The sequence below is a fragment of the Myxine glutinosa genome, chromosome 5 (assembly GCF_964187855.1).
Source record: "Myxine glutinosa chromosome 5, kmMyxGlut1.1, whole genome shotgun sequence".
NCBI lineage: Eukaryota > Metazoa > Chordata > Myxini > Myxiniformes > Myxinidae > Myxine > Myxine glutinosa.
The window spans coordinates 36,026,542-36,052,752 of record NC_136265.1 but is presented as its reverse complement, the minus strand read 5'-3'; the positions used below and the strand labels follow the sequence as shown (position 1 = coordinate 36,052,752).

Here is a 26,211-nt window from a genome sequence, read left to right as displayed (position 1 = left end):
CATTGGTCGAGGTGTCTGCTCAACAGAGAGAGCTGGCTGGCCATGTACATGCCACCATCACCTTCCTTCAGACGTGGATGGACAATAGCACAAAGGAGACTCTTCGACACGACTACCTGGAGCTGGCACACCTCACACTGCTGTTTCTTGGAGGGACTGTCCCTGATGGTATGAGGACCATCACTATCAAAGCTCCTGGGGCATTCCACCACGCCCGTTGGATGAGCAAGACTTTATACACTATAAAGGTGGCACTCTTCCGTTGGCAGCTGGGAGATATCTACACACCCGAAGAGCTGGAAGACATAACCAGTCTCGCTGCATTCATGTCAGTCTTCTACACTAAAGCGTGGTTGACATGTACCAGTGCTGCAGATGCACCATCTAACGACATGTACCTGTTGAAGAACCTCCTCAAGGCTGAGGCCAGTATCGCAAAGAATCAAACAAAGTGGCCTGCCAAATTTCTGTCCTTTGTGACTGTGGCCCGAGAGAAGCTACAAAACCATTTGTGGTACCTCTCAGAGAGATTGGTCTCTTTGGCACTCTTCTCGGACAGAACGTCATCTGACAAGCAGACTATGAGAAGGGCTATGCTCAGGTACCATGGGACTGCACATAACATGATACAGGAGATGCCAGCCTCACAGCAATTGGGGAGTAAAGCCCTCAAAGACTTTGTTGGTTACGACTCTTGGAGCATGTTTGAACTCTTGGGTATTGACTCCAGTTTTGTCAAGCTCCCCGTTGCACAGTGGCCCACCTCAGACAGCTATCGTCATGGCAAGGAAGTTGTGGCCAAACTCCCAGTTGTCAATGACGCAGCAGAGCGGACACTTGGACTCGCCACAGATTTGAACACTAACAAGGCCCCCAAATCTGAGGCGCAGCTCCAGGCTCTATACAGGGTTGTGAAGGGCGTCAGGGAGAAGCTGCATGGACTGGCAACATCCACTGAGGTTGTGACTAAGAAGTCATTGGCCTCCATTGATTACAATTGGGACTAGGTTTTTTATTTTGTTATCAATGTTCAATGTCAGACCTTAAATTTGAGACAAAAAAGCTTAATCAATGACAAAAGTTAATTTAAAGTACATTTAATTTGACTATAGCTCTGATTAATGATTATCCTATGATTAAAAAGCAAAATTTTCATTTTTTTTTCAAACAAATGCCTTAAATTTGAGATAAAAATGAGTTTTTGGGATAAAAGTTGTATTGAATTGTGTCACAGACATTGTTAAGCTATCCAATCATCCTTGGCTTTCAATTCTGAATCTTTTGGTACCAGAATCAACTCTGGGGGTCATACACAGCCTGAGAAATCATCGATTTTAAGAATTTTTTGAGTCGTCTGTAACGGTTGCTATGGTAACGGGCTGTTTTACCGTAAGACGTCAATATTTTTGAAAAAAAATTTCATGGTTTTGTTTCTGTTACCAGCCACAACTTTTAGGTAAATTACAACCTTGTAGTATGAAAAATTGAAAATCACCCCTGATTTGACCCAGCCTCCCGACTACCTTTTGGGGTGACGAACGGGGTCGCCTGTTTTCAGAGGGCTATGGACGACCTCATCGCTAAGGAGAACTTGACAGATGTCTTTTTATATCTGGACAATCTTACGGTTTGCGGGCATGACCAGGGGCATCATGATGTTAATCTGAAGCGCTTCCTCGAGGTCGCGCAGAGGTATCGCCTAACCATGAATGAGGCTAAGTGTCGTTACTCCATGCGCACGGTAGATCTTGTGGGGTACACCGTGACCCATGGCACTGTTGCTCCAGATAAGGAGCGTCTGCGACCCTTGCTCGATATGGCCCCGCCCTGCGATCGAGCTTCGTTGAAGCGTGCTCTCGGGCTGTTCGCCCATTATTCTAAGTGGGTGCAAAATTTCTCCGCGAAACTCCGCCCAATTGTGGCCTGCGAAGCATTCCCCATGAGCCCTGCCGCCATGGCTGCTTTTCGGGGCCTTAAGTCCGACATCGCTGGCGCCGCTGTGGCAACGATAGACGAGCGCAAATCTTTCGTCTTGGAAAGTGAGGCCTCGGATCATGCGATAGCGGCGACTCTCTCTGGGGGGGGGCGCCCTGTGGCTTTCTTTTCACGGACTCTCACCTCCGCTAAGCGGAGGCATTCGTCTGTCGAAAAGGAAGCGTACGCGATCGTCGAGTCGATTCGGCGTTGGCGTCCGTACTTGCTCGGACGATGCTTCCAAATCATCATGGACCAACAGAGCGTTGCGTTTATGTACGACACCTTACATGCTAAACGCATTAAGAATGAGAAAATCACTCGCTGGCGTATCGAACTCGCCGACTTCTGCTACACCATCAAATATCGCCCGGGGAGGGATAACCTGGTCGCCGACGCCTTATCGAGGCCGGCTACGTGTGCGGGTCTTATATCTTTGGAGGGTCTGCGCGCTTTGCACGACACTATGTGTCGTCCTGGGGTGACGCGTTTCGCTCATTTTGTGCGTCGTGGTAACCTGCCGTACTCGGTTGAGGACGTCCGCCGGGTCTGTCATGACTGCGCTGTATGTGCAGAACTCAAACCGCGTTTTTACAACCCTCCCATGGGGACGCTGGTCAGGGCTACTAGACCGTGGGAGAGATTGGCGATGGATTTTAAAGGGCCGCTGCCGGTGTCGAGTAACTCTCGTTATCTGCTCACTATCGTTGATGAGTACTCGCGATTCCCTTTTGCTTTCACATGCGCAGATATGACGGCCGCCACAGTCATACGGTGCCTGCAGAACTTGTTTTCTATGTTTGGGTATCCGGCCTACGTGCATACAGATCGGGGTGCGGTGTTCCTGTCCCAGGAAGTGAGGAGCTTCTTGCTCCAGAATAATGTCGCTTCTAGCTATACCACGCCGTACAGACCACAGGCGAATGGGCAGGTCGAACGCTTCAATGGGATTATATGGAGAGCCGTCATGCTAAGCCTCAGGACCCTCGGCCGGGGCCTAGATAAATGGGCTTGGTCACTAGCTGCGGCGCTGAACTCGATCAGGGCTCTACTATGTACGGCCACCAACCAGACTCCTCACGAACGGTTGTTCCACCACCCAAGAAGCTCGGGTAGTATCCGATCTTTACATAGTTGGCTCGCTGAGCCGGGGCCGGCCTACCTCAAACGTGCGGTTCGCACGAGCAAGTACGATCCCTTAGTGGATAGGTGCATGTACTCCAGGCTAATCCCGAGCATGCTCGCGTGATGACGGCAGATGGACGTGAGTCCACAGTCTCCTTACGCCATCTCGCCCCTTGTGGGGTCATCGACCCTTATGGGGACATCGACGAACCAATTTACGAATCTATTGACTCTCCCGATGCTTCGCCTATGGAGCATCTGCCGTCCCTCCTGTCGCCAGAGACACCCCTGCCTGAAGGCACTGTGGTGCCCCCTCCGACGCCTGCCTCCAGCGGCTACTCCGATGCAGGGGACTTCGGGCTTGGGGATGTCGTACCCGGTAGTTTCCGGACCCGTGCTGGCAGGGCAATTCGCTGCCCTGACCGCTACGGATGGACCGACTGACATGGACTGACAACACTAATCAATTAATGCTGTCGCATGCTTGCTTCCTGCCTCGCGGCAGTGTAGTTCTAACGGCGGGGAAAATGTAGTGAAAATGTATCAAAGTTGAACCCAGGTGTAATGCTCACTTAAACCACTGAGAGGCGTCTATAAGACCTAAGACGTCCGCGACTCCGGGCCACTCCTGCGACATTTACTCTATGACATGTCGACTCGGATGGTACGTACATGCAGATATTCTAGGCTTGCTTGCATTGACTAATACTAGGGCATGCCCGTACTATATCTATATCTAAAATTATATCCCCCCCCTCTATTTACATGAAATGGTTTGGTCCAAAGCGAACGGCTTGCGAGTACGGTGACAATCCCCCCCCCCCCCCCCCCTCTATTTACATGAAATGGTTTGGTCCAAAGCGAACGGCTTGCGGAGTTTGGTAAAGAAATCGCCATAGCGTGCACAAACGCGCAGGAAAGCGAAAGAATCGCAAATTAGTTTTAATTAGTTTTAAAACATAGTTTAACGCCAACATAGCGGCAACATAGTTTGCCAACGTGAAATAAATGAATACGCTCTCAAATGTGCCGTCCGAGGCAGAGTCTGTTCGCCACGTTCGGCACACGTGATAACTCGCTGCTCTCTGATTGGTTGAATCGTTTTTTGGACATAGCTCGGTAACTACTTGTCCGATTAATATGAAACCTTGAAAAGGCACATCCTCGGGTCCCCAGCAATATACCTGGCAAGTTTCAAGTATATCGGACCCGTGGTTGTCGAGAAACAGCGGTCACAGACAAACACACAGACATACACACATACACACATACACACACACACACACACACAGAGATTACTGGAATTATAGATAGATTATCGATCCTTCCTATATGATGCCACGATCCTGATATATATATATTGCATGATTGTATTCTACAGGATGATGCCAGAGATCTGATTGTTATTAAACCTACCTATGGGACAAAGTTGTGGACTTGATTGATTACTACAACAGTGGGTACACCATCCCACATGTGGGGGATCTTTCGGTCACTCCTGGGAGATCGATCGGCTGTCTCCTGCTGTGGGCTTGTTCAAGAGAAGTGCCTGGTGCTAAACAACAACAACAACAACAACAGCAGCAGCAGCAACAATACTCTATGTGGAACCTTACCAAAAGCCTTCTTAAACTCTAGAAACTCTAGATTGACAAGATTTAATAAGTCCACTACCATTCCCACATCCACCTAATCAGAAACTCCTTCGTCGAACTCCAATATATTTGTTAATTTTTTTCTTAGAGTTTCTGGAGTCATTTGTTTTGTGTTGGAGTATCTTATTATAATAGAGCAAACGTATATGGTTATGTTTGTTTGTTTATATGTGACAAAATCGTCTTCTTCAAATAAAATTAACACCCAAAACACAGTCCGTGAACTTTTAATTACGTTTAGAATGCTGAGACCTCTCAGACCTTTGACGATGCTTTAAATCCCCCAAGACCATGAAGACCCCTGAAGACCCAACATACCCTTAAAGACCCTGAAGACCCAAAATAACCTGAAGACCCAAAATACCCCGAAGACCCAAAATACCCCGAAGACCCAAAATACCCCGAAGACCCGAAAGCCCCTGAAGACCCAAAATATCCTGAATACCCTGAAGACCCAAAACACCCCAAAGACCCGAAATACCCAAAGCACCCGGAAGACCAAAAAGACCATGAAGACCCAAAAAATCCCGAAGACCCAAAACACCCTGAAGACCCCAAAGACCCAAAACACCACAAAGACCCAAAATGCCCTTAAAGGCCCAGAGGATCCAAAAGACCCTGAATACCCAAATGGCCCCGAAGACCCAACAGACCCAGAAGACCCAAAACACCCTGAAGACCCCGAAGACCCAAAACACCCTGAAGACCCAAAATATTCTTAGACTCAAAGGAACCAAAAGACCCTTTAGACACAAAAGCCCCCGTAGACCTAAAAGACCCTGAAGACATCAAAGACCCTGAATACCCAAAACCCCCCAAAGACCCAAAATACTCTTAAAGGCCCAGAGGATCCAAAATACCCTGAAGACCCAAATGGCCCGAATGACCCAAAACACCATGAAGACCCAAAAGACCCTGAAGACCCAAAAGACACCGAAATGGTCAAAGATGCCTATCCCTCTGAAACGACGTGTGGTGAGGCACGCGGAGCGCACCGAGTCACACTAGTTAATTAAACACTCACAGACACATATAAATGGAGAAGTGCCTTGCTGCTGGCTTAACGGTTAAGGTGGCTGGCTTCAGATCTTAGGGTCTTGCGTTTGAGCCCTGTCATGCCGTTAAACAACACCAGGTGGGTTGACCAGCCATAGACTGTACACGAAACGACAATATATACACAAAGAATTAAGTTAAGCACCCCTACATAACGAATTAAGGTAAGCACCCCCTAATATATATTCTTTGTGTATATGTATACATTGGCATATATTCTAAGGTATGTGAGATCAAATAATGATTGGTATGACATTAGCAATTATCCATTGATGAAATTGAGTGATCAAAGTGAAAAAAAGTGATTGGTTGAGTCAGTGATCCGATCACGTGGGTCCTACACACGTTATTGACGCAAAGATCGCTAGAGGTCTTCTCAGAACAATGACTGTACGTTAGAAAACATAAACGTCATCCACACTGTCCGTGATGGACCTATAGCTCCATACTTAAATTGAGGTGAAAATATGCCTAAAATTCCCAAAAAATTTCACCTTAAATTATTCAGAATAAAATATTGAAAACGGCATGATTGTTATGTTTTTATGTGACCATAATATCACTTCTCCAGAAAATATAGCAATATCATGGGTATATTACACTGTTTTGACGACAACAAACTTGTAGTGTGCGAGGTTGTAAAAAAACGGGGGGGTGCTTAACTTAATTCTTTGTGTATATTTGTTCTGACATTCATGAGATGTTTATGCAAGCGGCGTAAAATTTTTGCCGCGTAAAAAAATTCATTCAGACGGAAATTATATGTATTTTAGGCGCATGTAATCTTTTCTTAATTATTGTTGTCGGTGGATTCATTCAGACCGATTATATGAAACAAACCGAAGTCATAAATGTTCTGAAGTGAACCTTTGTGAGCGCGAGGTGGATCCAAAATGGCGCACCTTGGATCCAAAATGGCGCACCGTGGGTCCAAAGTGGTGCGCGGTGTATCCACGTTATGTGCCGTGCCTGACGTGGCCGCTAGGAGGGGCTCCGTAACGAGCGAGGAGGGATCTGCACGTCGCGCCGGAGAGGTGAAGCTCGCCTTCAGCAAGAGAGAGCCCGTTTGGTCGAACCATACGCTATGGCTTCGTCTCTCCAAATGTTGCTCTCCGCAACCGTTTCCATGTGGAGCTGCTCGCTGGTTCTGACGGCCCGAAGTCCCGCCGAAGATCCCGAGGCTGCGAGGTCCACATCGAGAGCATCCGAGTTAATAACGGAGGAGCGAGTCGAGGCGACTCATCGGCGAGACAGCGGAGACCTGCTCATCTTCGCTCTGCTGCTCACACTCACCATCCTCACCATCTGGCTGTTCCGCCGCCGCCGCTTCAGGTTTCTACACGAGACGGGGCTGGCGATGATCTACGGTAACGAACGGGACCCTCGGTGTGTCTGTTTGTGTGTTATCCGTGCACGTGGGACATCAACCAGACTGTGCTGTCTGCACTCATGCACACTGTTTCACTCATCTGTGTCATCATGTACTCGCGTACACACACTGGCATATGTACCTCATTCAAACTGCAGTGAGTGTATGCACTCATTGAAACTCTAGTGAGTGTACGCACTGTCAATGAAACTCTGGTGAGTGTATACGCACTCTCGTTCAAACTCTAGTGAGTGTACGCACTGTCAATGGAACTCTAGTGAGTGTATATGCACTCATTGAAACTCTAGTGAGTGTACGCACTCATTCAAGCTGCAGTGAGTGTACGCACTCTCAATGAAAGTCTAGTGAGTGTATGCGCTCTCGTTCAAACTCTAGTGAGTGTATGCACTCTCGTTCAAATTCTAGTGAGTGTACACACTCTCGTTCAAATTCTAGTGAGTGTACGCACTCTCAATGAAACTCCAGTGAGTGTACACACTCTCAATGAAACTCTATTGAGTGTATGCACTCTCAATGAAACTCTAGTGAGTGTACGCACTCTCATTAAAACTATAGTGAGTGTACGCACTCTCAATGAAACTCTAGTGAGTGTACACACACTCATTCAAACTCTAGTGAGTGTACGCACTCTCAATGAAACTCCAGTGAGTGTACGCTCTCTTATTCAAACTCTAGTGAGTGTACGCACTCAATGAATCTCCAGTGAGTGTACACACACTCAATGAAACTCTATTGAGTGTACGCACTCGTTCAAACTCAAGTGAGTGTATGCACTCTCAATGAAACTCTAGTGAGTGTACGCACTCTCGTTCAAACTCGAGGGAGTGTACGCACTGTCAGTGAAACTCTGGTGAGTGTATACGCACTCTCGTTCAAACTCGTGAGTGTACGCACTGTCAATGAAACTCTAGTGAGTGTATGTACTCATTGAAACTCTAGTGAGTGTAAGTACTCATTGAAACTCTAGTGTGTGTGTACGCACTCTCAATGAAAGTCTAGTGAGTGTATGCACTCTCGTTCAAACTCTAGTGAGTGTACGCACTCTCGTTCAAATTCTAGTGAGTGTATGCACTCTCAATGAAACTCTAGTGAGTTTATGCACTCTCAATGAAACTCTAATGAGTGTACGCTCTCTCGTTCAAACTCGAGGGAGTGTATGCACTGTCAGTGAAACTCTGGTGAGTGTATACGCACTCTCGTTCAAACTCTAGTGAGTGAACGCACTCTCAATGAAACTTTATTGAGTGTACGCACTCGTTCAAACTCGTGAGTGTACGCACTCTCAATGAAACTCTAGTGAGTGTACGCACTCTCGTTCAAACTCTAGTGAGTGTATGCACTCTCGTTCAAACTCTAGTGAGTGTACATACTCATTGAAACTCTAGTGAATGTACGCACTCTCAATGAAACTCTAATGAGTGTATGCACTCTCATGCAAACTCTCTTGAGTGTATGTACTTTCAATTAAACTCTCGTGACTGTACACACTCTTGTTCCAACTCTAACGAGTGTCCTCACTCTCGTTCAAACTTGAGTGAGTGTATGCACTTTCAATTAAACTCAAGTGAGTGTTCGCACTAATTGAAACTCTAGTGAGTGGACGCACTCATTCAAACTCTAGTGAATGTATGCACTCTCGTTCAAACTCTGGTGAGTGTAAGCACTCTCATTCAGACTCGTGAGTGCATGCACTTTCAATTAAACTCTAGTGAGTATACACACTCTTGTTCAAATTCTCGTGAGTGTACGCACTCTCGTTCAAACTCTAGTGAGTGTAAGCACTCTCATTCAAACTCGTGAGTGCAGGCACTTTCAATTAAACTCCAGTGAGTGTACACACTCTTGTTCAAACTCTAATGAGTGTATGCACTCTCATTCAAACTCTAGTAAGTGCATGCACTTTCAAGTAAACTCTAGTGAGTGTACGCACTCTTGTTCAAACTCTAGTGAGTGTACGCACTCTCAATGAAACTCCAGTGAGTGTACGTACTCTTATTCAAACTCTAGTGAGGGTACGCACTCTCAGTGAAACTCTAGTGAGTGTACGCACTCTCGTTCAAACTCTAGTCAGTGTACGCACTGTCAATGAAACTATAGTGAGTGTATGCACTCATTGAAACTCTAGTGAGTGTACACACTCATTCAAACTGCAGTGAGTGTATGCACTCTCAATGAAAATCTAGTGAGTGTACGCACTCTTGTTCAAACTCTAGTGAGTGTACGCACTCTCGTTCAAATTCTAGTGAGTGTACACACTCTCGTTCAAATTCTAGTGAGTGTACGCACTCTCAATGAAACTCTAGTGAGTTTATGCACTCTCAATGAAACTCGAGTGAGTGTACGCACTCTCGTTCAAACTCGAGGGAGTGTACGCACTGTCAGTGAAACTCTGGTGAGTGTATATGCACTCTCGTTCAAACTCTAGTGAGTGGACGCACTCTCAATGAAACTTTATTGAGTGTACGCACTCGTTCAAACTCTAGTGAGTGTACGCACTCTCAATGAAACTCTAGTGAGTTTACATACTCATTGAAATTCTAGTGAGTGTATGCACTCTCGTTCAAACTCTAGTGAGTGGACGCACTCTCAATGAAACTTTATTGAGTGTACGCACTCGTTCAAACTCTAGTGAGTGTATGCACTCTCGTTCAAACTCTGGTGAGTTTACATACTCATTGAAACTCTAGTGAATGTACGCACTCTCAATGAAACTCTAATGAGTGTATGCACTCTCATGCAAACTCTCGTGAGTGTATGTACTTTCAATTAAACTCTCGTGACTGTACACACTCTTGTTCCAACTCTAACGAGTGTCCTCACTCTCGTTCAAACTCGAGTGAGTGTATGCACTTTCAATTAAACTCAAGTGAGTGTATGCACTAATTGAAACTCTCGTGAGTGCATGCACTCATTCAAACTCTAGTGAGTGTACACACTCTCGTTCAAACTCTAGTGAGTGCAAGCACTCTCATTCAAACTCGTGAGTGCATGCACTTTCAATTAAACTCTAGTGAGTGTATGCACTCTTGTTCAAACTCTAGTGAGTGTATGCACTCTCGTTCAAACTCTAGTGAGTGTGAGCACTCTCATTCAAACTCGTGAGTGCATGCACTTTCAATTAAACTCCAGTGAGTGTACGCACTCTTGTTCAAACTCTAATGAGTGTACGCACTCTCATTCAAGCTCTAGTAAGTGCATGTACTTTCAATTAAACTCTCGTGAATGTACGCACTCTTGTTCAAACTCTAGTGAGTGTACGCACTCTCAATGAAACTCCAGTGAGTGTATGTTCTCTTATTCAAACTCTAGTGAGTGTACGCACTCTCATTCAAACTCGTGAGTGCATGCACTTTCAATTAAACTCTAGTGAGTGTACGAACTCTTGTTCCAATTCTAGTGGGTGTATGCACTCTCATTCAAATTGTAGTGAGTGTATGCACTCTCGTTCAAATTCTAGTGTGTGTATGCACTCTCGTTCAAATTGTAGTGAGTGTATGCACTCTCGTTCAAATTCTAGTGAGTGTATGCACTCTTGTTGAAATTGTAATGAGTGTATGCACTCTCGTTCAAATTCTAGTGAGTGTACGCACTCTCGTTCAAACTCTAGTGAGTGTATGCACTCTCGTTCAAATTGTAGTGAGTGTATGCACTCTCGTTCAAATTCTAGTGAGTGTATGCACTCTCGTTCAAATTCTAGTGAGTGTATGCACTCTCCTTCAAATTGTAGTGAGTGTACGCACTCTCGTTCAAACTCTAGTGAGTGTATGCACTCTCGTTCAAATTGTAGTGAGTGTATGCACTCTCGTTCAAATTATAGTGAGTGTATGCACTCTCGTTCAAATTGTAGTGAGTGTATGCACTCTTGGTGAAACCCTGGTGAGTGTTTGCACTCTCATACAAACCCTAGTGAGTGTACATTTTTTTGTTCAACCTCTAGTGAGTGTACCTGGCTGTCATACCATGTGACCTTTGACGTCCGAGTTATCATTAAAATATTATCCATGGGGAGTCCTTCCTAAGTTTAAGGTTTTGCATCGCAGATAGGAGCGTTGCAGTAGTCTCGCATTTCTCCACTCTCATTCTCCGGGGCAAAACTAATGACTAACATTTTGAACTCAACAGGCCCAAAGCCCCCCCAGATGAATTTTCCAGAAGAATGCGAGAGGGTCGGACTACAAAATGCCCCTTTTCTGCCTGAGTTGGCGTGGCACGACCATTTTGATGTCTCACCCTGTAGCGGTGTCATTTTATAGCAGCCGTACAAAAATGTACACGTCTCAAGTAAATCGATTTCTCTCATTTCAGTTAAGGATGTCATTCATTGCTCGTGATGACTCCATCTTTGCTCATTGCTTATTCGCAAGTTCCTTCTGATGTCTCCAATGCACATTATTTGGTCTTTCATTTGATTGAGGCAGGCTCATTACAAAAGTTGAATATGATCACACTCAGATCTCATTTTGTTCTTGTACTTCTGACAGATGCTATCTGCTTGAAATGTACAAATACTGAATTGAGCTCTTAACCCTCAGAATGACGAATTTCTCTGCATTAAAGACCAGTAGCCAAATTGTAGACCACAACCAGTTCTTGAAAGACTCGGGAATAATTGAGGCTGTTAAAGAAGAAGGATCCGCCAAATCTTAGACCAAGTGTACAGAGTATGAAAATATTCATCAATGTAGTTTCTGATAGTCCTCAATTTTCCGAATATCGCAACGCTGTCACTTTGCACCTCTCACTGCTGTATATATTTTAAAGCCTGGTGTTGGCTTAGCGGATAGGGTGCGGCTTGGGATCATAGGATCCAGGGTTCGAATTGCGGTCGATCGCTGAGTTAACGCCAGGGGGGTTGACTCAGCCTGTCATCCTTCCAGGGTCGGCAAATTGAGTATCAGTTCACTGGTAATTCCCTGTATGTCGCAAAAGGTGACTAACAGGGTTGGCAGCAGGAAGGGCAACCGGCCGTAAAACATTGCTTCAAAAAGGAGACCACGGTGCCCGAAAAAGGCGAAAAATGGCCTCCAAAGGTGGTTCACTGCTATATATATTTTAGACTGGACTGGACTGGACTGGACTGGACTGGAATGAAACAGACTTGCTGCCATCCTTTGGAGTCGACAGCTGTTCAAAGGAACACCTGAGCACGTTCATTGTTTATTGTGTGGAAGCTGTGGGCCGCATGACGACAACACTCTAAGATAGCGAACAGATTTGAGACCTGGTGTCGAGGAATGCCCAAGAAGTCCACAACACTCTTGCTATCCTTACGAAAACCTCACTGTGAGCAGCCACGAGTACATCGAACACACACAAGTGAGGGTAACCCAAAAATCCTATCTATACCCACTCCGCCATTGAGGTTCTGTGTATGGCAAGACCTCCCTCCTGAGCCGTGACGTCACCAAGAAGGCCGTAGCCGGGCATATCACACACTGTCAGCACGATGTCAGACCTGTGGGCTCCACTTGGTCCCCTTGATCTGACACCTTCTTAAAATAATTTGAATGCGTCACAACTGGGACGTGCCACCTCGGCATTTTCCGCTGTTTCAATAAAGAAAACAAAAAATTTCCTGAGCTTCAGTCCAGTGTTCCATACTACATTAAATGTACTATTTAGGAGAATCGAACCCTCGCTTCACGTTATCTGCAAACAGCAAGGTTTGGGATTCAACAATACCTGGAAGATAAATAAAAATGAAATTGGGCCCAATATGGACCCCCGAGGGACTCCGCTTTCAGATGCTAACATTCAGATACGAACTGTGAAATGTGGCAACATTTCTTCTTCTGCGGTGCTGCTTGCAGGAAATGGTTTGTTGATTCCAATGTGCAACCACAAGTATGCAGTTAATTTGGAATCAACCTCTCCATACCCTTGCGAATCTGGCTTCTCAGAGTGGACTGTATGAGATCCTTCCGTAAAGAGAGGAGCAATATTAGTCTCTCGAATTCTGTGGCAGGATGATTTCGAGGTTTGCACACTCGCTTCTGAGCTGTCTAGTCTGGGTTCGAACCCTGACCCAGTGATAAATGGTCATCCTGGTGTTTCACAGGCATCAATGTGTGCGCCCATCCTGGTGTCTCACAGGCATCAATGTGTGTTCCATCCCTCTGATGGTCATTAAACTGGGCGTTTTTCTTAAGTTTCAGGAGTTTCTCTTGTAGGTGATGCACAAGGAAATTTATATCGTACAAGTTCTGGCAAATATTAATATTCGGGTTAGTAAGAAAGTTCATGTCATCAGATTCCTCGAGCCACTCCTCCAAAGATTTCCTTCACATCGACTGAATCAATTAAATCGGAACTGCCTGTAATTAACAAGTTATAAAACGGAAAACATCTTTCTATAATTCACCAAATATCTGTCTGTCCGTCTGTCCGTCTGTTCCCAGGTACCGCAAAAACGGCTGAACCGATCGCAACGATATTTTGGGTGGTTAATCCTGGGACTCCCTGGAGTAAAATAGGCTATATTGTTTTTCCAATTTTTCCAATTTCCAATTTTCCAGTTTTTCCAAACACGATGGAATAATATTTACCGATATGAACGGTGATGTGGCTTTTATTGAAATTCTACAAATACTGTTTAGATTTTGATGATTTGCGTGTGATATGATTTAACGGATGTTTATATAAATCGGTACCCGTCGGTATGAAATCGTAAAAAATCGTCGGATCGGTATAAAAAATCCCTTCAATTTCTGATATTTTGCCTTTTCATTTTGGGCCTCCCAATTGAAGCCCCGCCCATAGGGCGGGTACCATTACTAGTTGTTCTAATATGAGTTTCCGAATAAGGAACTTCAATGCAGGATGAGGCCATTAGGCCCATGAAGCCTGCAATATCATTGCCACCCTGAGGTTGTTTGGTGCATGCTCTATCCATTTAAAATGTTGAGCGTTAAGGAAGGAAGCAGCACATACCATGTTTAAAGTCATACTGTAGCGGTTACCGGAAGCATGACACAATCACCTTGCACCGGCCGATGACGTAACTGGCGGGCGGTTACTTGCCCGGACGTGTCTGGACTTGCCTTGCCCGGGCGGACTCTCGATTTGCATACCACGCCCCGTTGAGAGGCGTGGCTGACTTATTTGCATACCACGCCCCGCCTGAGAGGCGTGGCTTTTGTGTGGTGAACTTTTGATATAAATTGCCGCCCATGTTATCGGGCTATTCAGTGCTTTTGAGTTCTTTCGAGTTGAGCTAGAATAAATAGCTCAGTGAAACTTCGTTCCTGGTGTCGTCCATTTTGTCCGGCTCTATCGTGAGAGCATAGCTCCACAATTGGTGACCCCTTTTCGAGAACACGGCGATGGAGTCATCTGTAGCTTTGAAGCTCCCTGGCTTCTGGGAATCACACGCAGCCGTCTGGTTTGCCCAGGCAGATTCTCTCTTCACCCTGCGGAACATCACGGAGGACACGACGCGCTACCACCATGTGGTCTCCGTGCTCAACGCCTCCACTGCTGCCCGGGTCCTGAGCTTCCTACAGAACCCGCCGAACGCCGACAAATACGGCGCGCTCAAAGGCCTACTCCTCGGTGCGTTTGGACTCACGGAGACCGAACGCGCGCGACAGCTGCTCGACCTCCCGGACCTGGATGAGGCCCGTCCATCCGAGCGCATGGACCACATGCTGGCTCTACTTGGCGACCACAGCCCGGATTTCCTCTTCCGCGAGCTGTTCCTCCGGCAGCTACCCGGGCATGTACGGTTAGCTTTGGCTAACTCGCCCATCATGGACCCTCGCGCCCTGGCCAAGGAGGCCGATACATTTTTCTCGGCCAGGCGACACGTCGGAGCGGCAGCCTGGAACCCTGGGCCGACCGAGGCAACGCCCGCGCCACGACCGGCGCCACCACCGGCCGAGTTAGCGCCACTCGCGGCAGCGGCCGCCGCGACGCCCTGTCGACCGAACCCGACGTGACCGCCGGAGCCTCCACCAGAGCGGACCATGTGCTATGACCACGCCAGGTTCGGGCAGAAGGCCAGAACGTGCCGCCCACCGTGCACTTTTGGCAGGTGTGGAAACGACCAGGCCGGCGCTCGCTGCCTGCCATGAGTGTCGGCCATTCAGGCAGCCTTCTGTTTATCACGGACACAGCGTCCGGGCGGCGTTTTTTGTGTGGCACCGGCGCTCAGCTGAGCGTGATACCCGCCTCGGTGCAGGACAAACAGGCCGCGCTTTGCGGCCCCGCCTCGGTCGCCGCAAACGGCTCCTCCATCCGCACCTTCAGTTCGCGCAGCGTCACACTCTGCTTCGGGGGCCAACGCTTCAGGTGGGACTTCATCATGGCGAACGTGCCCATGGCCTTGCTGGGTGCAGATTTTCTGTGCGCGCATGGACTTTTGGTGGACGTCAAACGGCGTCAGCTCATCAACGCGGAGACATTCAGCTCGCTCGCTTGCTCATTGAGCGGCTCCGCACCAACCAAGCTAGCCTGCGCGCTCCCGGCCGCAGACGATTTCACCTGCCTGCTCGCCGAGTTTCCCGCCCTCACGCAGCCAACGTTTTCGGCCGTCGCCGTCAAACACGGCGTCGAGCACCACATCCCGACCACAGGTCCACCAGTCTACGCCAGGGCTCGTCTCCTCGACCCGACCAAACTCGCCGTGGCAAAGGCAGAATTCGACGCACTGGAGCGATTGGGCATTGTGCGGCGCTCGAATAGCGCGTGGGCCTCGCCCCTGCACATCGTGCCCAAACCGGGTGGCGGATGGCGACCATGCAACGATTACCGCCGCCTCAACGGCGCCACCACCCCCGACCGGTACCCGATACCACACATACAGGACTTTTCCGCCCGTTTGGCGGGGCGGGTGATCTTTTCCAAGGTCGACCTCATTCGGGGCTACCACCAGGTACCCGTCCAGCCGGCCAACGTGCCGAAGACGGCGGTAATTACACCTTTTGGCCTCTTCGAGTTCCTTCGCATGCCGTTCGGCCTTAAGAACGTGGCCCAGGCCTTCCAGCAGCTGATGCACAGCGTGCTGCGCGACCTCACCTTCCTTTTCGTCTACTTGGACGACATTCTCGTCGCCAGCACTTCCCGGGCGGAGCACCTCATCCACCTGCGCACGCTTTTTGAGTGCCTCGGCCAGCACGGCCTCATCATCAACCCGGCGAAATGCCAGTTTGGCGTAACGGCTGTCGACTTCCTGGGGCACCGCATCACGAAGCGCGGGACCATCCCGCTGCCTACCAAGGTGGAGGCAGTCACAAGTTTCCCGCGCCCCCGCTCCATCAAGGCCCTACAGGATTTTTTGGGGATGGTAAATTTCTACCACCGGTTCGTGCCTCGCGCCGCCCAACTCATGCGCCCCCTGTACGAAGCCCTCCGGGGCAAGCTGGCCAAGCACGACGTCGCCTGGACCAAAGAGATGGACGAGGCGTTCACGGGCGCTAAGCTGGCCCTCGCCAACGCGACCATGCTGGCGCACCCGGCGCTCGAAGCACCCATCGCCCTCACCACGGACGCTTCCGACTACGCGGTGGGCGCCGTGCATGAACAGTGGGTGAACGGGGCTTGGCAACCGCTGGCCTTCTTCAGCCGGCAGCTTCGCCCTAACGAGCACAAGTATAGCGCTTTCGACCGCGAGCTCCTTGGCCTTTACCTGGCCGTTCGCCACTTCCGCCATCTTTTAGAGGACCGGCCGTTCACGGCGTTTGTGGACCACAAACCCCTGGTCTTCGCCATGGCCAAGGTTGCAGAGCCGTGGTCGGCCCGCCAGCAGCGCCACTTCTCTGCCGTGTCCGAATTTACGACGGACATCCGGCATGTCGCGGGCAAGGACAACACTGTGGCCGATTGCCTCTCCCGGTCTGGCGCGAACGCTGTCCACCTCGGTGTGGACTTCGCCCGCATGGCGGCCGACCAGACCGCCGACCCCACGGTGCAAGCCTTCCGGACAGCGGACACAGGCCTGCGGTTGGCCGACGTTCCCTTCGAGGACACAGGCACAGTTCTCCTGTGCGACGTTTCCCTGGGCCAACCTCGCCCCATCGTGCCCACCGGATGGCAGCAGCACATTTTTGACGCCCTCCACAGCCTTTCCCACCAGGGCCGGAAAGCGTCGCAGAAGCTCGTGGCAGCACAGGACGCTCGGTCCTCCAGGAGGCCGCCAGGAGATTTGCCCCCGTGCCCACGTCCCACCATGGCTGCCCCCAACCCCACGTCCCCCCAGCACTTCGCACTGCAGAGTATGTTTTTATCCGGAACGACACACACCGGGGACCGCTCCAGCCGCCATACGATGGACCTTTCCGGGTCCTGAAGAGGGACGACAAGTCGTTCATCATTGACATCGGCGGCAAACCGGACCGCATCTCCGTGGACCGCCTCAAGCCGGCCCATTTGGACCTCGACCAACCTCCACGGTTGGCCCTTCCTCCACGACAGGGCCGTCCCCCGTCAACCAAGCCCCCCGCCCGACCATCCACCGCCACGCCACCTACCACCCCCACACGAATCGCCAGGGGTCGTTTCGGCCGGGTCATCAAGACCCCCCTCAAACTGACTCTCCCGGTGCAAGTTAATTCTGGAGGGGCGCATGTAGCGGTTACCGGAAGCATGACACAATCACCTTGCACCGGCCGATGACGTAACCGGCGGGCGGTTACTTGCCTGGACTCGTCCGGACGTGTCCGGACTTGCCTTGCCCGGGCGGACTCTCGATTTGCGTACCACGCCCCGTTGAGAGGCGTGGCTGACTATTTGCATACCACGCCCCGCCTGAGAGGCGTGGCTTTTGTGTGGTGAACTTTTGATATAAATTGCCGCCCGTGTTAACGGGCTATTCAGTGCTTTTGAGTTCTTTCGTGTTGAGCTAGAATAAATAGCTCAGTGAAACTTCGTTCCTGGTGTCGTCCATTTTGTCCGGCTTTATCGTGAGAGCATAGCTCCACAATACCATGTTTGGTATATGATTCAGTCGGGGTTCGTACCGCCAACCTCCCAGACCCAGAGCGGAAGCCCTAACCGTTACATCACTACGTCTGACGTATGTTAATATGTCCTTGAATGTTGGAACAACTCTGATGGAAGCTTCATTATATAATTTGTTGAGCATTAAGTTTATTGTTTTTGAGGAGTTTGTAGGTATATTCCGCGCAGTCTTGAGAAGAAAGGACATGGGCGGGGTCTGCAAGCAGCGAATTTGATTGGTTGAGATGACGTAAAATACCGTAATATTTAATGTCCAACTCCTGCAAAACGGAAGGTTTTTGAAAGTGTCTAAATGGCGATTTGTGTTCTACGGTGTTCAAGTATATAATTAAATTCAAATAAAATAAAGATTTTAAAGGTTGTAGAAAAACTTTTTTTGGAAGTTAACCACCGCTGATGCAGCGTCCTTTACACCAACGTAACACGTTAAATTCGTTATTCGTGCCTGTTGTTTGTGTCCTTTATAACATCCTTAAAAACACTAAGTTTCTTGTTTTGGAATGATTTTAAATTTTGTTTGATTGCCAGACAGGCACGTCTCAAGTACAGAGCCAAATTACTTTTAAACTGCAGGTTAGTGTTCCAATTCCTGTTCCGATTTGTGTTCAAAATATAACATTCAATTGAAATTAAGTTGTTCCTCAATCATAAACTGACATTTGTGGAGACACAGCCGGACAAAGTGAACCAATTGTTTAACCCCGCTTTTCGCTTCCCGCACTTGGGATAATAAACAATTCAACACAGTGTATGTGCGGCGTTCAAACCTCGGATTTGAGCATCACCAGGTCAGTGTTCACATGGAAACACGGAACACCGAGTGCATTTAACCCTTGGATGCAGTGATTGGGCCTCGGAGGTCCACAATATATTTTTTGTTGCAAAAACTATGCTGTACAATTTTATTTTGGAATGAGCCTCATTTTCACCGACTTTCATGTTGTTACACAAAATTCAGTGACATAAATAAATAAAAAATTCATTCAGACTCGTGGGAAAATCTTCATTCTTCACTTATAACCCGAAAATTCGACATGATTGCAGGCCTGGGGCCTTCGAGGCCCCGCATAAATGTTGTTGTACTACTATGTTATCGCATTATTTTCTTGATATGAACCTCATTATATGCTCCTCTAACTTGGTTACAAAGAATTCAGTGACAAAAATATGAAAATTAAAAAACTTTACACGAATACATTTGTGGGGCCTCTGAGGCCCAATAGCTGCATAGGTGTAGGATTTTTGACAGTTGTGGAGATATACATTCTAAATAAAGGGATTAGTGAATCATATTTTTTGAGTAAATACTCCTCAATGAGCCTCAACCTTTTAGAGAAAAAAAAGAGTTGAAAAACCAAGAACAAAAAAAAAATTTGCAAAAAAAAATAAAAAATAGATTCATTACTTGTATGGGAATCTTCCAACTAATAGGATCAATGATTCACATTTTCTGAGCAAATACACATCCATGAGAATCGACTTGGATTGAAAAAGGACATGAAAGAAAAAAAACCTATAAAAAAAACAGGAAAAAAACATTACATGAATACATCCGTTGGGTCTCCAAGGACAAATGGCTGTGTTTATGTAGGATTTTTGACGCCTGCATCTAAGAGTTAAACTGGCTTAATGTACGTGTGAAATGGCTAATCTTATTGACTACAGACAGACGTATAGTACACAATCAGTTGCTGTGAATAGTTGGCACACAACTGACTATTCTGACTCTAATTGACCTCGACAAATCCAATTCCTCAAAAGTAACGCTCTATTTCACAGCTATCCATTCACCAGAGGGAGATGAGGGTTAGCGGCCGTGCGTAGTTATTTGCATTCAGAGGAGGTTTTTGAAGACGGGCGCAGAGGAAAACAGTGAAACGGTTGTAGGTGTAACGCACCAGAAGATGCCCGAGACATTGACAGTCGGTTTAACACTGATTTTGCTTTCCAGACAACACTAGATCCTGAGGATCCCAGTATACGCGTTGATCTTTTCAGATTTGTTTTGATGCCCAACTCACTTTTGACATTGCAAATGAAAAGTTAGGTTATCAGTCTTTCTTTTCCTACTTTATCCTCTCATCTCTCATCCATGGCTTTCACCGTTCCACGGATTATGCACTTTTGCTAAGTTTTCATTTTTATTTCCTCTCATTGTATAAACATGCTGTATTCCTTTCCTTTCCGGTCACACTTCCCTTTTGATTTTTTTTTTGTCGGAGTAAAGTTTATAAACCCTTTATTCTTATCATCACCTTTACCTTTTTTTATATTGCTCCTTAATGCGTTGTGGAGAGTATAGGAGAGGGAGAGTTCTCCACTGGACATTCACACTAGTTGCCATGAACCCAAAAGTGCCAGTGTGTAGTGGGTGAGAGGCGGGTTGCAGTGGGAGTAGAGTGGGTGAGTAAGTAAAGAGCAGAGAAGAAGTCCTTCAACTTACTGATTGCCTTAATCAGTGGCCATCTACATCATCAGCTGGGAACTGCCCATCATCGAGGTTTCGACCCTTCAATCTCAGAACCTCTCTGAACAATGGGTCCACAAGCTTGATTGTGTCTGAAGGTCAGAGAGAGGGAGTGGGAGCGAGATAGAGAGATATCTACTTATGGAATTTGCTATGGAAAAGACAGTTGAAGGGGAGACAGACAGACAAGCAGACGCACACAGCCCTTTTTCCATCAGAGTATGAACATGAACCACCACCAACAAGAAAGACAGAATTTTTACAAGTCATTTCTTGGGTCGACACATAGGAGCTTGGTAAATCGAGGTGTAAAGATTGCTGACATGACTTTTTACCGGTTTCCTCTCTTTTATTATCTCCACTATTTGGCATGCCCGAATCTCCATTCTATTGCATTCTCACTTTTTGCTTTATTTACATCTCCTTATCTGCAAAAGTATGTTTGATTTAATGTTTATGGTCCTTTTAATTTTTCTATCTCTGCACTGCCTGGGTTGTATCCTGATACTGTATTTTCACCCATTTTGTTCACTTTCAATACCTCAAACCTCGACACGATATCCACCTGATGTTGCATTGGCTCAGTGTGGATACCTTTCAGTTTGTCAGACATGACTGAGTGTGCTTTAAAAAAATTGAGCAGGACTTGAGGCTCATAGTGGGGTGACACACACACACACACACACACACACACACACACACACACACACACACACACACACACTGGAGGTGAATACTTTGAGACCGTCCCTGTTCTTTCTCCTGAAACCTACCCACGTGTGGAGATAGGAGCCAACAACAACTTACTTACACACGCACACGCACACACGCATACACACACACAACGGAAGTGGGTACTTTGAGATCTGGTAGGTCTCCGTTCTTTCTCCTGAAACCTACCCACGTGTGGAGATAGGAGCCAACAACAACTTACTCACACACGCACACGCACACACGCACACACGCATACACACACACAACACACACAACGGAGGTGGGTACTTGGAGATCTGGTAGGTCTCCGTTCTTTCTCCTGAAAACTACCCACGTGTGGAGATAGGAGCCAACAACAACTTACTTACACACGCACATGCACACACGCATACACACACACAACGGAAGTGGGTACTTTGAAATCTGGTAGGTCTCCGTTCTTTCTTCTGAAACCTACCCACGTGTGGAGATAGGAGCCAACAACAACTTACTCACACACGCACACACACACACGCATACACACACACACACACACACACACACACACACACACACACACACACACACACACACACACACAAACACACACACACACACACGCACACAGAAAGATGGACACTTTGAGACCTGGGAGGGCTCCATTCCACCTTCTGAAACCCGCATTTGGAGATAACGAACAATGACACACACACACACACACACACACACACACACACACACACACACACACACACACACACACACACACACACACACACACACATGGAAGTGGATACTTTGAGACCTGGGGGGAGCCTTCTGAAACCCGCATATGGTCATAACGACCAATGGCACATGCCTACACGAGACACTGCACAGGACATTTAGACAAGACAAATGCTTGGGGGAAGTGCCATCACTTCCCGGGGCACTCTGGGTATCAGGGAAGTCACAACAATGGCACCGCCTTTCTCACCGCACTTGGTGGTGCATTGACCTCAAGAGGAATTTCTTCCTTCCCATGAATATGGCTGTTTGTCCATGCTCTATCCTTTTAAATGTTGAACGTCACCTACGGAAGGAAGTAGCACTTACCATTTTTAAACTCTTTGCTATGACTCGGGCAGGATTTAGAACCACTGACCTCCCAGACTCTGAGCGGACATTCGAATCATTGCACCACTGAGTCATTACCCTTGCCTGAGGAGAGGGTATTGCATTTGAGTCCGTTTGTCTGTTTGTCCGCACATAATAAATATGATTTTCTCTGCAACCGTTTTTCCGATCGACAGGAAATTTTCACCATAAGTGCAATTCCACCTGTATAATTTTTAAATGATAATTATAACGTCATAGGTCACGTGGTTCGGCCGCCATCTTGGAAAAATCGAAAAAAATTGCACCTGTATCTCCGAAAGCGCTGAATATAAAAAATTGAGAAATGGCTCATTGTAAAGAACTCTCCATGGGGAATAAAATATCTTAATGATGATGTCATAGGTGCCTCCATTATGACGTCATAATTCGACAAGTACAAAACTTCATCCGACCAAGATGAAATTTCTTGAGCATCATGTAAGTATAAATTGGTGGAGGGAAAAAAAATGATGACGTCATAGGTCACGTGGTTCGGCCGCCATCTTGGAAAAACCGAAAAACATTGCACCTCTATATCTCCGAAAGCGCTGCATAGAAAAAAATTGAGACATGGCTCATTGTAAAGAACTTTCCATGGGGAATAAAATATGTTAATGACATGTCATCGGTGCCTCCATTATGACGTCATAATTCGCCAAGTACAAAACTTCATCCGATCAAGATGAAATTTCTTTAGCATAATCTCGGAATAAATTAGTTTAGAAAAAAAATAGTGACGACGTCATCGGTCACGTGGTTCGGCTGCCATATTTGTTTTAACACAAAAGCCTTAAAAACCACTGAAAATACATCCTGGCGAGGGTTTGCAATCTCTGATTGCTCTTTTTCTTGTTTTATTTGTTATTGAGCAAGTCAAGTCTCAGTGATGCATGATTGATGTTTATTTAAATATACAGTATATATATATATATATAAACCCCATAATGTAACCTTCACAGTTCACTAGGCTCTGCCTCTTTTATTATTTTAATTTTTTTATTTCTTCCTTTGTCGTGTCCCACCCGTCACATTGTTTAACCCCCCCTGTTTCTCGCCAACTTGCATCACAAATCTTATCAGCCACGTTGTGTTGACCACATCACGAAGGTCGAGGCTGCAGTGCGTGACCTGTTTGTTAAGCTTTCCTGAGGCCTGTTGGGCAATGCAATCAGTTTGAATTTTTTTTTTCTCCATTTCGTTTCCACCGCTGCCCTCTTTGAAATGAACAACTAACAAATTTTTCCTTCACTAAGATGGGCAGCTGAATTTTAATGTTCAATTCATTGGCAATGAAATAAGCCTACACCCAAACAGGAAATTAACTTGTGATCTTATATCACTCATCTTGCTGTATATAGATGAAACAGTTTTTCTACTATTTCCAAGGTAATAATATCATTCATCCTGCAATATGAAGCTCCCAATCTGATTGTTGTGTAATTTATTCACGTGTTTGCGTGTGTGTTTTTGGTGGGATTGTGGATTCAAGGATTGTAAATTAGGCGCAAACTGCATTTGAGGCCTGGGAGTTCACACCAGTGGCCCCACAGTTTCGGTAAATGGACTCGAGCCCGTGAATGGGAGAATAAAAGGAAAACACAATGTGTGCCTTTCCCGCATCGGAGGAGCCATTTTAATCGTGAGGATGCGGATAGCATGAGTGAGAGGCCCACACGCCCAGAGCGGACGAGTTTCCGAGTTCGCTTTGTGCGCAGCCCGGGCCTGAACGGCTGTTGTTACATCGGAGTGCTTACGGGCATTACAAGGAGGAAGGGCATTGTTGTTGTGGCCATATTATTTATGCAGTCACCTCCAGGGGTGTCTTCCATGTTGTAACCAACCGGCGTTTCCCGACCATACAATCTATCCAGTCTTTCCTCTGCTCCCTTAACTAGGGTATGTCTTGAAGACATACAGTAAGTGCACAATGGACCAGCTCAGCCTAACGTGACTCTTCTTGGCACTATTTATCCACAATATATTTTGAATACATTTGTTTTGTTGTCATTTCATTTTGGTACCGTACATATAGTTCCCGAAGTGCTTGGTGTCTCTGAACTCGACATATGAAAAGTTTTACCTTTTGTTGCGGCTGCTTCTGTTTTTCCAAAGTAAAGTTCCCATTGCAACAAGAAGAAAAAGACATAAAATGTCATGGACCTCCCCACCCACTCTTGTGGTTTTAGTAACCTTTCTGTGCAGAGTTAAAGGCTGTCGGTCGGCCATCTTTGATCGGATGACAAAACAAAATATTCTGCATTTGTATACTCATGTATTGTCTTTGTGCAAGTTTGAAGAAAATCGGTCTATGCATGTCCAAGAAATGGATGGGGAAACGTTTATGTAACGAAATGGCTGCCAGTCGGCCATCTTAGATCTGATCTCGAAAAAAAATGACATGCATATGTAACCCATCATTCCTTATCTGTGTGCCAAATTTGAACAAGATCGGTAAATGCAAGTGCGATAAATGCTTGAGGGTGTGTCCAATATCGGGGTTTTTTTACAACTAAAATGGCCGCCAGTCTACCAGTCGGCCATCTTTGATCAGATCGCAAAATAAAGTGAGGTGCGCGTTACGCCATCATGTACTGTGCTTGTGCCAAGTTTGAACAAAATTGGGCCATGCATGTCCGGGAAATTGTTGGAGACACGTTTAAGTAACAAAATGGCCGCCAGTTGGCCATGTTGGATCTATCTTGGAAAAAAAATGATGTGCATATGTAAGTCATAATTCATTATCTGTGTGCAAAGTTTGAACAACATCGACAAATGCTGGTCTGAGAAATGGTGACGTGTTCAACATTGGGTTTTTTACAACTAAAATGGCCGCCAGTCGGCCATGTTTGATCACATCGTGAAACAAAATGATGTGCATATGTATACCGTCGTGTCTTTGTGCCAAGTATGAACAAAATCGGTCCATACATCGAGATATGGTTGCGGACGCACGGACGGACGGACAAGACCAAATCCATAAGCTCCCGTTTCGGACTAAGTCCAACGGGGGCTAATAACGTGTTGATAATGGATTTTGTTGAATCCTTTGCCTCCCATCAGTGTGTAGGTTCTTAATCCTTATCCGAGCGTGCGGAGCGAAAAGCACGGTTAAGCAATTGGTTCACTTTGTCCTTCTGTCTGTCTAAAAACGTCAGTTTATGATCGAGGAACAACTTTATTTCAATTGAAAGTTTTATTTCTGAGCACGAATCGGAACATTAATCGGAAAACGAACAGTACTTTGGCTCTGAATTTGGCCCGGTCGCCCCTGAGTAGAGAGGAGTGAGGTAATTTAATTTCTACTCCGTCTGCCTGCCTGGCAGTGAAACAAAATTGAAAATCATTCCAAACAGGAAACATACTGTTTTTAAGGGCTTCATAAAGGACACAAAGAACAGGCATGAATAACTACTGTAACGTGTTAAATAAGGTGGCGTGAAAGACGCTGCCCTAAAAAAAAATTCAACAACCTTTAAAATCTTTAAGCCTGGTGTTGGCTTTGCGGTTAGGTGCCGGGTGCCGGCTTGGGATCCAAGGATCCTGGGTTCGAATCCCGGTCGATCGCTGAATTAACACCGGGGGGTTGACTCAGCCTGTCATCCTTCCGAGGCCCGCAAATTGAGTACCAGTTCACTGGTAATTCCCTGTGTGTAGCAAAAGGCGACTAACAGGGTTGGCGGCAGGAAGGGCATCCGGCCATAAAACATTGCTTCAAAAAGGGGACCACGGTGCCCAAAAAGACCAACCCCTGCTCTGCA

General features: G+C 46.9%; 1 protein-coding gene across 1 annotated transcript in view; it reads left to right on the top strand.

The window, feature by feature from the left end:
- Positions 1–6,786: 6,786 nt before the first annotated feature.
- The window catches only part of LOC137427704 (sodium/hydrogen exchanger 6), a 166,073-nt gene continuing 146,648 nt past the window's right edge, over positions 6,787–26,211 (top strand). Inside the window, exon 1 of the mRNA XM_078777871.1 lies at positions 6,787–7,177. Within this exon, the coding sequence (XP_078633997.1) occupies positions 6,895–7,177 (283 nt within the window). The 5' untranslated portion in view covers positions 6,787–6,894. The remainder of the gene's footprint in view (positions 7,178–26,211) is intronic.